A 17,540-nucleotide genomic window follows, 5' to 3' on the forward strand; every position below is an offset into this window, starting at 1 on the left:
GCATTGCTCTATGAGAAGCATTATTTACTGCTGTATTCAGTGATGGAGTTGTATGGCTGGCTGCAGACTTCCGAAGGCTTCCATGACTGGTCTGATTTAAAACACAAGCAGCAAACATCATTAAACTGTCTTCTGGCTTTAGCAGTCAGCTGGGTCCCGCAGTCTACCATTTACAATTTCTGTAGAGTTCTAGAAAGGCATTTTACAGTCCTTTCCTGAAACACTTGCTTTATTTTACTATGTTTTAACCTAGTGAAAAATGTAATTATCATCAAGGATAGCTTTATACTTAACGTGTAATGGAGTGCATGTCCTTTACGCACATACTAGAAAGTTAATGGTTTGTTCTTTGAGCTGTTGCTAAGATCTTGGAAGCTCTGCATACAAGGGAATGTGGAAACAGAATAGTGAATGCCATTAATAATGTCTGTGTGCTGTTTTCAACTTCAAGCCTACTAGTTTTCTTCTTTCTTTATTTCCCCCCACCCCCGTTGGCTGTGAAGTTTGGGGTAATAAAAATATACTCAATAACTTATCCTTTACAGTGCCTTAAAAATTTCATCACTACTAATGTCACTTAGTAATTGCATTAGGAAGCTCTGGGGAATTATGGGAAACTGCCACCACTTGGGTGGTTGTGGTACTTTGCTTTTAGTCTTGAGTCTGTCAGTGCACTCCAAGTGTGGCATGCTGTTGTATTTAGCTGGGGAATTTTAGCATGAAATGCAGCAATCACTAGCACAAATCATTGTACATTTTGAAATCATCCTAGATCTTTTCTCAAACACTCTTTTCACCATCGGAGTACCGTGTGTTGCTGTCTGACATGGAATTTTTTTTTTAAACCCTTAGTTCAAAGTGAAGTAAAAGGAGAATGCTAAGTAATGCTGGACACAACAAAAGTCATAATTAGAACACAGAACATCACGTTGACATTTATTTTTGCTTGCTGAATTCAGATGTTTCCAAGGAAGAGTTGTAATCCCTGATGTTGGGAGTGGAAGCAATTTTGGAATAGCCTAGTAACATGGGAGAGTGGTGAAACACATGGCCTCAGTGAGAGTGTGTATTCATAAAAAGAGGGTACGAATTTGAGTTGCTTTTTCTCCTTCTCCATTCCCACTTGCTTGACGTTGTAAGCAGCTGGCAGTTTTGGGGATGTTTCAGCTAAACTGGGTTTCAAAGAGCAATTGGAATATTGAGAGAAGGTAGCAGCAAAGCAGGTGTGCAGGCTGTTGGGGGAGAAATGAAGTACGTACCAAAGTTGGCATGAGTAACAGAGTGAAGAGGGTAATAGCGTCTCATAAGACTGTTGTGCTGATTTTTGGCTAGAAGAACGTGTGATCATGCATAGAAAGGTAATGAGACCTTCAACAGAAACATTCTGTGGTAATCTGTTTTTCTGTCAATATCAATGACTTTTCAAAATTGGGTTATTTTTATGACATGCCTGGAATTTTGTTCCAGAAGGAAAGCTATTCCAACGTAATATAAAATGTGAAACTGAAAAGTAAAAAAATCCAACCAAACAACCACCACCCCCAAAAAAAAACCCAGTACACACAACCAACAAAACAAAGTCCCTCATTTTAATTGAGAGATGCTTAAAATGCTTTGTTAAGCTTGACATGGAAGACAAAAAACACTGAAGCTACAAAACAGTGGCAGCTTGCCAGAATGACTTGGAACTTCCTATTACAATGGTGATTATAATGGCTGAAATGAATCATGTGATTTACCCAACCTTTATCTCTGTATTTTTTCAGAACTTTGGAGCAATTTGAAGTCTTCAGTTTTCACTCTGCTTTGGAACAAAATACAATTTTTAAATTCTGCTAATCTTGTATCAGTTGTCCTCAACCCAGTTCTAGTCACATAGCTAATTCTTATATTTAATTTCCTTTAACTTTTTTTCCTGGTTAAAGAAAAAACTTAAGAGAACCTCTTTTATAGCAGTGATTTGAAAATCAGCAAACTAAAAGTCTGATTACTGGTTTTAGTGGACTGAGAATAACAAAGTGACTAGAAGTAGAGAAACACATACTCTGTTGTTGACGCAAATTTGTACAAATTCAATGGATATTAAGCACAGGGTTTTAATACTGGATGACACTTAGCAGAACTGTCTTCTCTTACTGCTGCTGCTAGGATAGGCAAAGACCAGACCAGCAAATATTGGGTGTTTCAAGTGAAATCTGTCTTGTGTTGGACCTTACTTTATCCATCTTAAGCAGCAGATCTAAACCTCAAAAGAGCTAAGAGTCTGCTGCTCGTAGCAGCATTTGTTTGTTACTGAAAAGTGGTTTCTGTTTCAGGAACTGTAAATAAGTGAATGATGAAAACTGAATTGTTTAAAAAACAACTGAACCAATTGTGTTACTGTCTCTTGTGGGAACCTATTCTGAATTCTCAAGTGTTTATATTATCTCAATGGCTGGAAACTCCTGTGTTTTGCTCTTGGAGAGACTAGTGGAAAAAATTATTCAGCAACTGAGATGGCTTGTTACCCTCTCCTAGTAGCTGGAGCTTCTGCTTGTTTTGGCTCAATCATGATTGTGTGCTTGGTACCTTCATGTTCTCGTCTCTTCCATTCCCCCTCAGTAAGGCCAAAACCTTCATCTTCTAAACCAATTCTCTTCAGAGAGTTTTAGGACATCACAATGGAATCCCAATTTTAGATTCTAAGGTTGGTTTTTTCTTTTTTTTTCTTTTTTTTTAATATCAGAAAGAGGCAAGGGTCAACACTTTTGGGAGAGTTGAAATAAACCTCATGTTTCTCTGGGAAATAATGCTGAAAGAGGGAGAGAATGTATTTGAAATTAATGTAGCAGGAGCAACAAGTCTTGTTGCCATGATTTCTGAAGTTCAAACATGAAAATGTTAAATACATGCTTACCTAACCAGTGTAGTAGGTGGAAAAGTATTGTGGGGACAATGCCTTGACTAAAATGGACATAGAAGTGTCTCTTAGCTCTCAGTCATTCACTCTGCAAAGAGCTCTCAAACTAGCTAAGCAAGTCTGCTGTGATGTCCTGAAGAAAGGAGTCTCTGTCCACAAGTATTCAGTAGATCTGCAGGATGTGGTGAACTCCAATAATAGACTTGATTGCCGCAAGCCACAGCTGCCTCTATTCAAAGCCAAAGTGCCTGTAGTCTGTAGTAGACCTAGGAATCCACTAGCACCAAGGGATTAAAGTGTTCTTTTGTCCTTTGAAGCAGAATCTCCTGTGTATCTCCTGTCACTTCTGCTGCTTGGAAAAACAAACAAAAAAAAACCCAAGCCAAGACTCACAAATGAACAAAATGAAATAATAATTTTCAGTACTATCATAGCTGCAGAGGAGCCAGTTGATATATTCCTACTCTTATTAAGCTGCTGTTACTCAAATCAAGTGCTGGATTCTGCCCAGATGCCTAATTACTAATTACCTATCTTGTTGAGCAGCTCTTTGAGGAAAAATGACTCCTGATGATCAGCCTGCTTGGTGACAGGGCCTGAAGGATATATTTCTCATTATGTAGTCTCCATGTGGTACATTCAGAAGGAATAAGACTTCAACATATCTTTAATGATGGGCAAAGATTGGCAACAAATCCCCACTGTGTATTTCATTGGGTCACTTTTCTTTTGGCATGATTTATTCTAGTATGTTTTCTGTCTGAGAAAGTCATGTAGACTTACAGACAGAAGGGACTCCAAGGGTTGTAACCATTCACCTGTTCAGAACAGGACTGGTTAGAGTAGTCATGGTTAAGATTAGTCAGGTCATTTGTGGACACTTGCAATATTGGAGACTGCTCCAGGAGTCTTTGAGACTCATGTTGCAGTGTATTACAGTGCTTGACTAACCATTACTGTTAAAAATAATTTCTGCATGTGTAATGTGAATGTTCTGTTCATTAGGCCCATTACTTCTCATCCTCCTGGATGTAGATAATAGATTATACTTTATTCCTTGGAGCTGTTTGGTTTTTTTTCCTCTAGAACTCTTTCTGTTTGTCACATACTCTGATAAATTGTTTCCGACAACTTTTTCCAGCTTTATAACCAAGAAAAGGTCATATTAGGGTAGAAAGAATCTGGTCTTGAACTAATGTGAGTAAAAGAATGGTCTTAGCCCATTCACCCTTGTTGGCACAAGATAGAAAAGTCTTAGACTCGCACAGTCATTCAGGCGGGAAGGGATTTCAGGAGTTCAATAGTCCAACCTTCTGCTTAAAGCTGAATTCAGAACAGGTTGCTCAGGGCTTTATCTAGACAAGTCTTAAAGACATCCATGATGCCCACAGTGTTTGTAGGCAACCTGCTTCATATCCCCATAGTAAAAAAATTTTCCTTCTATCCATCAGAACCTTCACAGTTTCATTTTTATGACCATATTTTCTGTATTTAAACTACTGTGAACCTGAGTCAGGGGAGAAGTTCTGTCTTCTTAGTAACCTCCTTGTAGATATGGGAAAGCTGCCATCAGGTTCTCCTGAAGCCTTCTCACCCAGCTAAAAAAACCAAGTTCCCTCGACCTCTCTTTGCATGGCATAGCTTCAGCCCCTTGAGTAGGTTGTAGTCTAATGAGTACCAAGGAGAATAATTGCTTCCCTTGATCTACTGGCTATGCTTCTGTTGATACAGCTTTGGATGCTGTTGTTTCATGTGAGATGGATGTTAATAGCTTGATGATTCAGCTCTTGAGAAGTATGTTGAAAAACAATAATTTTGGTAATCTAGGGTACTAAGAGAAAACAGAAAATATTGTCAATAGGTTTGTTTTCTGCGACCTTAATATCTTCTTTAGGTTTTCTCTAGTCATGCCATCCCAGCTGTATTATTCTTCCCTTTCTCCCTTACTTTACTTCCTCCAGCTTTTATATCCATCAGCCAGTTTAAATCAAATTTGTCAGAGAAATATGGGTGTCAGAAATATTGTTATACTTCTACTTTTTGCCTCATGAGAATCAGCAAATAGGTAAATGAGAACCCCAAAGTAGTGCTCCTGAGAGAGGAAGTTGGCTAGTGGCAGCCTAGTCCCTGATCCACTGCAAACTAGGGCTGACATTTGGCAACCGATCAGCACACCTGTACCTATGAACCACGTGCTGCTACTTGAGTGTTTTTCAACAGTTTCAGCTGTGTGACAGAACTAGGAGCATTGCAAAGAGGGAACTGAAGGAGCCAAGTCCATAAAAATGTGAAGTTTGCCGGTTTTGTTGCTCACAGAAATCTTATTTTCTTTTAAGTTCCATAATGTGAATTGAAATGTAATACTCTGGAGCTAAACGTGGTTGGAGACAGGCTTTTTCTCTGGTAGGAAACTGGTGATCTGTAAAGAATGTCATATCTGGAATTTTTCCATATAAATGGTTCCTGCTTGTTTCTGTTTTTTTGACTTGTTTCTGGAGTATGTGTTTCTCCCCACAATCACTTTTTAAACTAGAAATTTGTCTTTCTACGTGTCAACGTACTTGTCAGTAACATGTAAAAAGAAGAGCAAGCGTTAGCATGGATTACTCAAATTGTTAGTAGTCTACTTGCTTTGTGAGAACATATTTCCTTTTGCTTCTCTATAGTTACACCATACTAAGAAATAGAAGTATTTCTGTGGCTGAAACAAACATTTCTCATTCTGCCATCTGCATCAAGTGGAGATTGAGAATCAGTTGCAGTGGGTAGAAGAACAATTTACATTCAAGCTCTTATTGTCTAAAGGCAGAAATGTACCTTTGCATAATATTATTATTTTAGTTGACTAGGTAATGCTTGTAATGTCTGAAGTGTTAATGATTCTTTGAAGAGAGTATTTTAGCTGGAGGTTTTCTGGTACTCTCTGTATAATTGCTGGACCTGGAGACTAGCTGCGTTTTACTAGATGTATGCAGATTTCTTGTTCAGCAACACCCACTGTCATCCTTGGAGAATTTGCATTCTTACCTCTGAGTTTACCACTGCTGCTAGAGGGAAAGATTCAAGAAACTGTCTACAGTTAACTTCTTTCTCTGGGCTCTGCTGTGAATGATTATGTTAGTGGTAATTACTTCTGTGAACTTCGTAAGAAAATACTGGGAGGTTATAGGAGGTAGTTCTAGTCAGGCAGCTATCCTTAATTATGCTAGTGACCTTATTTATTTTTATATATATATATATAGGTAAATAAATGTGAATTCTGTAAGATAATGTGAAAGCTTTAATTTTGGTCTGAATGTTTTCATATTTACACAGCATCACTGCCTACATGGCCTTCTGTTTACTGTCTGGTTTAAGTAATAGAAGTAGATTATTAAATTCCAGTTACAGAGAAAAAGACTAGCAGTCATTTTGTCACTGGGGAAGGCATTTCTTTTAAGTGTAATACATTTAAGTATATCACTGGCATGATACCGATCTTCATTATGTTTCAAAGGCAAGTACAGAAAACAAGTGGGACAGCAGTATAAAGCTGTGTTGTGAAAGGTATCTTCCTTAACTGGCAGAGATGGACACCTGCCTTTCAATCCTGGAAGTACTATTTTTCTGCTTTTTAGAAAACAGCTTCAGAAACTACAACATTAGAGCAAAATTTTTGCTACGGACTTGACCAAAGCACTAGAGATCACTAGCACAGAGCTGTGTGTTTTTAATTTTTAACTTGTCTTAAGTAACCTTTTTAATTAAATATGGTTGAGATTTGGCACGCACATAGGTTTGCAGCTTCAGTTATTGTTGCAGTGTAGTTCAGAATAAAGCATTGTAGTTCTTCGTAATAAAATGACCTTGCAGGTTTTTTTCTGTCCAGTGTGGTTCCATATTATTGGTCAGCAATGTTGTCAGTAATGTAAATGGAGAATAGGTTTAGTGATCTTTTGTAACACAGGCCAATATGAGCAGTTATGTTTACAAGACAGACACCAGAACTGTCCTATTCCTTGGTTTCTGTCTCTAATATCTTCCAAAATCTCGATGGATTACAGACAGTTTCACAGCAGCGACTACATGTTTTCTTCCCAGGATATTTTTGCGCCTTATTTAAAGTGAAATTTGAGGCTTGTGCAATATTGACTCCCTTCTCAAGCCCTGCAGAATATCCCTCCAAAAGGTCCGCTGTGTTCCTCTGCACTGTGCATTTCACAGTCATTTCTGTGGAAAAACTCTGAGGCCAATAATTAGTTGGAGAAAAATCCCTAACCTCTTTGTATTGGGCAGTGTAATTTCAGTAACTTTGTGTAAGGTGTTGAGACACACGGTGACAGTTTCTCGATATTTACAAAATCTGCTGGTGTGGGAGTTTACAGGCAGATGAGGGGGGAGAAGATTTGAGAGACTCTCAGCATGCAAGTGGGACAGCCTGGAGGAGGACAGTGATTCCTTCCTTCGACAATCTGTGGTGCTCTTATTGCAAAAACGGCTCCGCTACATGCAGAGCAATTACTGAACTGGCTCACTTTGCAGCCCAGATCATTACAGTACACTGCCATGGATTTTAGGTTACCATAAAATGCTGTTTTGGTGGATTGCTGGTGATTTGCGAACAGCTGGTATGGACTGGAACTTGTCTAGCAGTGGTTGCTCAGGAATCGGAGCTCTTTGCCTCACAAGGCTTCTTAGAAGTATATAGGTTTGTCTTGGGAGGGTACATAGTGAGGTTTCTTTTCCTTGCTTCGTTTCACTGCATAGTAAGTCAAAGGTGACCTACTAAACCTGTCATACTGGTGAAAAAAAGCTGTGCCTAACTTGGTCAAATTATATGTACAGTTTAAGTGTATGCTTTTCAAGAGTCTCTCAGTGGGTGTGTAAGGCAGTGGTAGTTAGCAACTGGTTTTTACACTAAGGCTACGGTTTGCTGCTTCTGTTCCCACTTAACTTTGAAGGGATCTTGTTATATTCCCACAGTAACTTTTTGAAGCATGTGTGGATTTCAATTAAAATTTTACTTTCCCTGAATACTTACTTACGCTGTTAACCGAATGTCTCATTCGAACCGAACTGGAACAGATTGCATGGTTTACTTCGGTTGACAGCACGTAATCTAGATTAATTTGGACTGTTCAGCATTTCACTGATGGAAAATAAAAGGTAACATTGTAGGCATATTAGAGTTTGGCTACAGCATAAAAATCAAAGAACTAACATTTACCAAGCATGTGCAAGTACTGTATTACAGAAAGGTCACTGTTTGTTCAAGCTTTGAAGTATGACATCATACATGATGCATGACCTTTGGAAAACACACAAAAATTTTGTGGAAAGAAGGGATATTTTACAACTTGCGTTATTAACTGTATTTCATGTAGGTATAGTTATGCGTGGTAGCACAGGTGTGCCAGTTAGGTCTCAAGAGCTAGCAATGCTCTTTGCTTTTCTTGCACGTAAGCCTTGCCTGTTTGTATATCTGTTGTCACTGTTACTTTCTCATGTTATAGCTGAACACTTTGCAATAAGATTATCTGGAAAAGGAATTTTGTAAGAGGGGATGTGCTCAGATTTGTCTCTGAATTTAGTCTGACTGATTGATAGTCTGTTTTGGATTTCATATCTAAATCTCCTCCTACCCAACTTTCCTCTCTTACCATAGGATAAGCATTTCAGAAAGCTGATCCACCAGGCAGTGCAAACTTTGTGATTTATTGTTTCACATGGTGCATAAAAATGCATCTTATTTTGGAGAAAAAAAAGACAGAAGAGAGAATCCCATCATCAAGCCACAACCTAAATTGACATTCTGTCTGAATTCCTTTGCCCTCCAGTTCTTGGTTTGAAATTAAATTTTAAGGAATTAAAGAATTTAAGATTTGGACAAGTATGGTTTGGCAATCACAGAATGATTGAGGTTGGAAGGGACTTTTGGAGGAACCTCTTGTGCAACCCGCCTGCTTAAATGCAGGTCAGGTTGCCCAGGACCATGTCTGGATGGCTTAAAGAATATAAATAATATGCGGGTATAAGAATATAAATATATAATCCTCATGCTCTAAAGTATTTTTAAAACTACTTTTGTAATTAAAAAAATAATGCTTATATGTCTTAAGAGGGTATTTCTAAGGCTGAAATTTTGCAGATGATCTAGAACAGATTTTCCTTTAAATGAGTAACGCTTTCTAAAGCTGTAAGTATGCATGATGATGTATGGTGTTACTGTGTACCTTAGTCTAGATAAATTGCTTATGGAATATACTTAAGATAATTATGCTACATACTTAGTGTTAACATCAGCTTGTTCTGAGTTCTTGGTGGTGTGGGTGGGTATGTATGAGTATGAGTCTACTAGGATTATACATTAATATCTCATCCATACACGCAAATGTATTTAATTTGTGAGTTCACGCATGTGTGTATGTATAGAAAATGACCAATGTTATCTTTGGTGGTTTTCTAATAACATAATGAACACCTTATCAAAGGAAAATAGTCAGTGGTTCTTACCTGATATAAAGAATTTGTGCTTAGGTACATACAGGTAACACATTGCTTTTGAAGGTTGCATGGATACGGAAGATACAGAAGACGTGGCCCCATGCTAGCCTGTGTGCATGTGTATATGTATTTTTCAACTGTTTTTTTTTTCTCTCAGTAGTTTTTTGTGGTTCTTCCTTCTGGAAGCAAGCATGAGGTGTCAATAAGCATAGCTTTTCTGGCTCAGTGTGAGAAGCACAACATAGAAAATACCTCAAACACGTGCTAAATGAAGGAAGAATGTGAAATTAATGTCTGCTTGTGTTACTATTTTGTGATACTTACTGCTGATAATACCAGATTTACTCTGCAATTTATGTTAACATGTTTAAATTTTTGATGAAACAAACATCCCTGTTATGTTTTTACATATTTCTTGCATGAAACATCATTAGTATTCTTGAGACATCTGTTAAATTAAGATTTCTTTATTATTATTATTTCGTTATTTAGGTTTATGAGTTAGATGGCATCCCCTTGATCCTGGACAACTGCAGCATTGATGACAACAACCCTTGTATCCTTTACAAAAGAATTCTAATTATTGAATATGACTCATAAGAAAAGGTGTGGGGGTTTAATATCTTTATTCCAGCATTGCTTTCACTTAGTACTTAAGTCTAACTGGTCTCATGAGTTTCTAGGTTGTATTTAATGCTTGGTTCAGAAGTGACCAAACTCATAAATATGCTTTTATGAACTGGATTCTAAGTTGAACTGTGATTATATTCTGTTTCCTAAAATAATAAATATTACTGGTTTACAAATGTCAATTCAGAGAGAAAACTGTGATAGAAATCTGAATTAAGACTATGTTTGGTCATTGTATCCTATCTTGGAGCTTTTGCTTCAGCTGATATCTGTTCAGCAGAATTAAATAAGTACCCCATCAATTCTATACGCTAAATCTGACTGGAGAACTTATTCAAAGCACAGAGGCAAGGCTAGCAAGCTGTAATGAAAACGTGTGTAATTGAGAGAATTAATGATGCAGTTTACTGAAATGTTGGGAAGATTTTAATATAAATGGCGTTGTGCTTCATATTTGGGATTTTTTTTCTGGGGTTTAAGAGCAGAGACTTTCCAAGATAGATTGCTGTTAGAGGGAAATAACTTCAACATTGAAGACAAACAGTTGTTAAGCAGACGTATCTGTCTCTTCATGAACTGCATGGTAATCCTGCTGGTGTGTTCAGTGGGTGAGCTATTATTTTCTGTCATCTAATCATTAGGTCCTTGTAAGTTTGTAAGTACATCTGGAAATCAAATGCCTTTCCTGACAGGGGTAACGTCAGCTTTCTTATACTGAACACATGAAATGGGTTTTTAAAATTAATTTTTTCAGAAAAATCTCACTTTTTAATAAGTATCATAGAAACAAGAAGTTGTGAAAATGTTACATATTCCCATAATTGTGTGCTGCAGAACATCATCTACATACGAATATATCTTAAAAGGATGAAATAATTTAGGGACTGGTGATAGGAAAATATTGACAAGCTGGGGGGGATGAGCAAGTATCCTGTGAGCTATTCACTTTGTTGCTTTATATGCAAGGTTTATACATTCACCACTGTTCGTATAGTTGGAGACCTGACAGTGTGTCTCTTGACAGCGCACTGAGTATCAGAGTTGTATTTCTGTGGTCTGGCCCTGGTAAGGGGCACTGCTGGATGCAATGGGAAGGGCAGGGAAAGTTACCTTTCCCTAAGCAGAACCGCAGCCCTGAGAAAACCTAGCAAGGAGTTTTGATCCTGAGTTGTTCTTCCTTTGCTCGAAAGCCCAGCTGTGCAACAGCTTTTTAGAATTTCTTTCTAGGATTAATCCGTCATTCTAGCTGTTAGTAAAAGGATAAAGTTTGAGGCCTTCAAAGGGTAGAGTTGTAGTTTATGATCTTGAATGAAAGGAAAATAAAATACCATGGGAGCCTCTAGTGCATTTTGGGCAATGTGTAACTTCTTACACCTTTTGATACAGTGTCACATTTGCATTTGAACTATAAACTTCTTACCAGAAGACAAAACTTTGCTTACTTGGTTTTAAAGACTTACTAGACACCTCCTAATATGAGCTTTCACCACTGATCCATGGTGTACAGTATTCAGGTATAAGGAAAAGCCAGTAGCTCTTGGGCAGACAGGGGACCAGCCTGCTGTGACGAGGTTTGCTGCGTCAGCTTTTGGAGCACAGCTTCTGGCTACTACACTGTTTATTGTTTTGACCTAGAGCTATTGCAGGTGTTCTTGTGCTACAAGAAGTTAATGCTCGCTGCACCTCTCCTGCCTCTAACGTTCCTCGTCCGCTGTGTTCTCAGCACGTCTTGTGCAGGGAGAATAGGAGTTTGCAGTTTGTATCTGTCTCTACTTTCATCTGCTTTGCAGCACATTCTGCTACTTCTAGACACCACAAACCAAGTCCTTAACTAGCATGTAGGTGTCTGACTCCATTGCATAATGTTCCCCTGAAGAGACTCAACTGTTTCTCTCCTCCCTCTGTGCCCGCAGTCCTGTCGGGCAGAAATCCATTTTGTGATGCTTGTAAACCGGAACAAAGCTGTTACTAAGATTTGAAAGCCTACTTGCTTAAAAATGAAACATCCTAAAATTACCTGCACTGTAACTTTGTGATCCAGAGCAGATTTATTTCTTTTCTTTTCAAGGAAGATTAAATAAAAGGAAGTATTAAGGCAGCTTTTGAGCTGGGTGTTGAGAGTGTTGCAGAAATTCAAATATGATCACTCAGTGGTGCTTCAGTTTGCCACAGTGATGTAGAAAGCTGTGAGGGAGAGCTTGGTGTAGCTCTTCAGCCAGGGTTCCTCTGTGGAGTCATGTCCAGAACCTTCTCTTTACATTCTTGTTTCTAATGCCTGTGTTTGTGGTTTCAGGCTGTTGCTCAGATTTCTCCTTGGATAAGGCTAACTGGAAAAAGTTTCATCCAGATTCCTTTTATGTAAGAACTTCTTAGATTTCTTAGTAAAGTCTTTGTAGATATACATTTCTGTTTGAGCTTTATCTGTTTCAGAGATGCCCAAGCTCTACAGTTAAGGTGTCATTATGTTCTGTACTGAAAACAGACTCGATATACTGATTTTCTACGTTTAAGTAACTAAGTTCTGCCTCCAAATTACACAGACAAAATTTTCCAAAGAAAAATGTAACTTTTGTGGATGGAAAAAAAATTATTTCTCTAAAGTATGCAATTCATCAGGAGAAGCTGGACTGCCATGTTAGATGTTAAAAGAGTTTTTTATTACCTTTGAGAGGAGAAATCCTTTGATAAATCTTTTTATTTGTTGCGTATGGAAGCATACTGAAAGAGGAAATGGGTCTGCTCTTATCCTAAAATAAATTCCTTTGTAAACCTGTCATTACCTTAAAATTGCGTCCTCTGAGATCCTGAACAGTTCTGTAATATACGTAGAAATATCAGGAGGTTCATTGCTTTTGAGGTTGCTAGTTGAAGTTCAACTGACATGTTTTCATTGCTTTAGTTTTTTAGGTTTGAATTAATCTTTCAGTGCCCAGTTTGGGAGAACTGTTATCTTGTCTAACTACATCTTGAGCAGACTTGTATCTTTTAAATTTATACTAATAATGCTTTTTCCCTCAGGACACTTCATGAGTAAAAGCAACAAAAAAACACCTCGTTAGTAACAGGCATGGAGATTATTATAGGCAGTTCAGAATATATTTTCTGTACCTCTTGCAAACATTATTTGAATTGGTATTTTAAATTTTCAGCTACTGTAACTTTCCGTGGTTCCAAGTAAATTCAGTGGAGAAATACTGAAAGGTGCCAGATTGTCAACTGTTACCTGTCAGGCTTTTAGCACAGGGAAAAGTTACACAGAGTGAGACTGCAGTTCAATATAGACCTTGGGGTCTGAAGAGTTGAACTTCAGAGAGGGTTGAATGTCCCTTTAACTTTTTCTGTACACTTTAAATCTTTCATCTTGAAATGTCTGTATCCTAATCATAACTGTCCTTCTGTATTCAGAAGAAAAAAGGTTGTTTCAAAATGCAAGTGGACTTGTTTGCCTTTAGATTAAGGAGAGGTTTTTTTACAAGATAAATTTTTGGGTTTGAAAATTCAGTTTCTTGTTCTGCTTATGAAAAGTTGGGATTGTTGTGTTTTATTTATGTAACCTGTCTTTAAAAACAAAAATTTAAACCTGCTGCACAATAGCAGAGAGGGTTGGAGATGCCTATCTGGGTAATACCAGTAAAAAATTTACTCCAGATCCTGCTTTTCAGGTTATTTGGGTTGAAAAGGTATTCTAAGTGAAAATATCTGTTATTTTACTCTCTGAACCACCATCTTCCTCATCTCTGACAGGCTCTCGCATCAGACAAGAGTCCTTTTTATTCCTGACTTCTACCTCATCCTAAGCTCCTATTGCTGCTTCCAGCTTAGTTTCTGACTTTTTACAGATTCCACTTGCTTAAGGCTAACTTACAGGAGGCCAGCCGATTCTGATCAAAAGACTATTGACCCTAATCATACAAAAAGGTGCTTATGAAAGACTTTAAATAAACCAACCTCTTTATTATTGACTTTTATTAACTTCTATTATTTACTAAGTTGTCTGTTTTTTCACTCTTTCTTAACATTTAGGTTTGTGAGTAACACAAAGATGTGCCTTCTCTCTCTTCTTAAAAAATATTTAACTGCTGTCCTTAAAACTATTTATTGCTATTTTGGAAAAAAACATATTATCCAAAGTACTACAATGTAATAGCTGTTAGTTAAACTGGTAAAACTTGAAAATCAGAAGTAAAATGCAGTTTTGAAGATGGAATATTCATGTTTTTTCAGGATGTTTGCCAATCTTACCCTTTTGAAATTCTTATAGTAGGCCTCTTGATAAACTGATTTTGTGAATGACTGAGTTTAATTGGAATGACCATATGTAAGTGTCCATATTTATTAATGCCTAATGAGACGTGTTTCTCGGTTAGCTGAAAGTGCAGTCATACTTGAAGCGCCTTGCTGTCTTGTGTGTGTGTCTAGGTACACACACACATATATGTTTTTATATATATATGAGTAAACACCCAGCTGGCTTTGTTCTAGGAGTAAGAATTTTCATCATTTGTGAAAGGAAAACCTGTGGTTGCTGTGGATATTCATACATCGGCCCCTTAGTTTGAATAATGGATGAAAATGTGCAAAATACAAGTTAATTTTCAGATACTCCTTTCCTAAGCTGCTTCTATTATATTCAGTCTGAAAGTCATCTGAGAGGTAGATTGAAAATACTTCTGACTTCATGGCAGCAGCAAGTATAATTGTGGTTCATGAAACTTCTGGCTAAAGCTAGAAGAAATCAAGTTTCTTATGTCCACAACAATGGCAGTTTGTTTTTGCGAGATACAGGCAAAGACTTTTGGGGGAGCTGACAGACATTTTATTTCTAAGTTACAGAGTGCAATCTAAAACAGGCCACATACTGTAAAAAAGCCTCACAGCTGAATAGAAGCCAGTAGAAAGGGAAAATAGGAGTGAGAGTTGACTTTTTAGAGTAAACCATCATACAGTTGAGCATTATCAGGTAAATGTGGCTATCTCATATATGTTGGCAAGAAAATACAGCATAATGTTACATCAGTAATGTTTGCCTTTCTTTGGAAAGCTCACTTTAGGCACTGCCAATGCATTTAGTAGTTTGAGGTAACCTATTTGGTTCTGTATTTTCATAAGCATACATAGAATTATGTTATTTCAGTGGATATGGTCAGTGCAAAGGACCTAGACTACTGAGGAAAACAGTAATGACCTCCTCATGCCCAGTCAAGTTCTGCCCACTTCGAAGAAATTACCCTTTTCCTCATCCCATTGACACTTGCCTTGCTGTACAAGTAAGTGCAAAGTCTACCTGGGCTGAAACGAAGTGTATTCTTTGGTAAATGGCTGAGGTTCTGCATTGTTACAGGTTGTTGCTGCTGTAGCCCTTATCCTTGGACACAGAAGACTATTGTAATCTTATGTTCTGTAAACCACTACTGATTGTCACTATGACTTCAAGAAAAAGGTAGATAGTAAGACTGTTGACCCACAGTGGCTCAGGATGGCAGTGGAAAAATGGGAGTTGTCAGTACAGGTAAAGAACAGAAATTTGTTGGCCTGAACCTTTATGTTCCTAATGCCAAAGACAACACAAAATATCAACTGAGTGGCAGCCGTCTACCATACATGGAACTAGAATGAGGAAAATGGTCAAGCAAAAATAAATCATTGTATTGCCATACTCCAGTTCAGTCCAATTCAACTCCTTCATGCTGAGAATTCTTTTCTAAAACCCTGGAGAGAGAGGAGGATTTCTAGTTCATGGCATATGTGCAAACCTTTGCTCCTACTCTATCTTACAATTATATTCAGATGAACTGGTCAGGCTAGAAACTGGAACAGGTGCAAGTGTGGTTATTCATTGAGCAAGGACAATCTCTGAGAGGGGCTTGTTTCTTTCACCTTATTCAGCAGACCAAGTTGTATCCTGTTCCTGCAAGTTGCTGTGAATTCTTTATTAGCTATATTTTGTTAGATACTAATGGAGCCTAGGGGTCTATGTGGCTCACAAGGGAATCCCTCAGTGTTGTATGATAAGGGATTTTTTTTTTTAGCTGCAGTTTCCTAAATTATTCCCAAGAGGCTTCAAACTTCTTGTTACTTCTCATGGTGAAAGGAGAAAAACACAGCTATTCTGAAACACTGCTTTTGGTTTTATTTGGGAAGGTCATCTGCCCACCAATGCCTATTTCTGTCACCATGCATCAGACCTTTACACTCTTGAAAGAAGCATTGGAAGTAACCGGTCTTGTTCTTACAGAAGCATTAATGGACTTAAAGAGGTCTGATTTTCATTCTAAGTAGGATTTTTCTATACGATACTGAGTAACATCTCCGAAGTGGGATTATTGTAAAGCTCTGAAGGGGAAGGAACTAGGTGTGCAGACCCTGTTGAAAAGGGTACAGGAAGCATTTGTGTAACCTAATCCTATTTTAAATCACTCTTGACATTGGCTTCACATCCGAAGAGTTGGGATAATACAACTTCCACGTCTTAACCCATTCAACAATGGGTTGCAAACTCTTTGGAACAGAACTCACCTAAAGGTGAACAACAAATAAAAAAACCTAGCACGTCAGGGTTAAGCATATTTGGTAGATTTAACTTCTGAAATGTTTGTTTTAAGAAAATGTTTACTTTAGAATGAAAACAAAAATATGAAGTTTTCTTGTGAGATGTTCTACATCTAGCTATATCAGTAAGAATATCAGTATATATCAGTAAGAACAGATTTTTCCCTTGTCAAATGCAAAGTTCTCCATAATATGAAAAGACTAAGACCACAGGAGGAAAGCAGTGTGCAGTATAGGAAAAGACACTCTGGGAAATGAAAGCACTATCCTTTTTTATTTCCAGAAATGACCACAGATTAAATTTTGTCTTTGGACTTTTAACAAAGTTATAATTCCTGATGGTATATTTCAGGTTGCTGATTTCATAATTTCAGGATGCAATTTATTTAGTACAGCTGCAGGATGATTAAAATACTGAAATTCAGAGTTCATGGGGGAGTATTAATTTTCTCAAGAGCGTATAAATTACTAAAGCAGATTTGCAGAGATGTGAATATGAAGTCTATTCTTCAGTATCTCACTTCCACCCAGCTCCAGTAAGTGACAACTACCATCATTAAGAAACCTGTGTGATGTACAGGGTCCCTCTTAGAGCTGGAGAAAGTTTAACAGAGGTATACAGAGTGCAAGAAGGCTCCTTCAAATGTTCTATTACAATATTTCTAATCCGCTGAGAAGAGTAATCTCTGTAGGAACCAACTCATGCATGTAAAAAGTGAGGAATGAAAGTTAATAAATCTACTTCTAAACCAAATATTGTCATATTTGTCCTCTGCTCTAATCCTCTTGGTGGATTTAAATCCATGACAGGCTTGAATTCTTGAAAGAAAGCAGATCTTTACTTAGCAGGAGCACCAAAAAAAAAAAAAATCAGAGGAAAAAAATAACATTTCACTGTTTATAGCTCAAACAGCTTGCTTGATTTTTCTGTAGACTTTCTTTTGAAAAATTCCCCTCTGGGCTGAGAAGGAGCACTAGA

The 17,540-nt window shown here is 37.6% G+C and overlaps 1 protein-coding gene across 4 annotated transcripts in view; it reads left to right on the plus strand.

Moving 5' to 3' along the window:
* Positions 1 to 17,540, plus strand: part of ATXN10 (ataxin 10) — a 106,735-nt gene that overhangs the window by 79,456 nt on the left and 9,739 nt on the right. For all 4 annotated transcript variants that reach the window (XM_064461361.1, XM_064461371.1, XM_064461380.1 and 1 more), the window contains exon 10: positions 9,875 to 9,938. In XM_064461361.1, the coding sequence (XP_064317431.1) occupies positions 9,875 to 9,938 (64 nt within the window). The remainder of the gene's footprint in view (positions 1 to 9,874; positions 9,939 to 17,540) is intronic.

The sequence above is a fragment of the Phalacrocorax carbo genome, chromosome 1, assembly GCF_963921805.1.
Source record: "Phalacrocorax carbo chromosome 1, bPhaCar2.1, whole genome shotgun sequence".
NCBI lineage: Eukaryota > Metazoa > Chordata > Aves > Suliformes > Phalacrocoracidae > Phalacrocorax > Phalacrocorax carbo.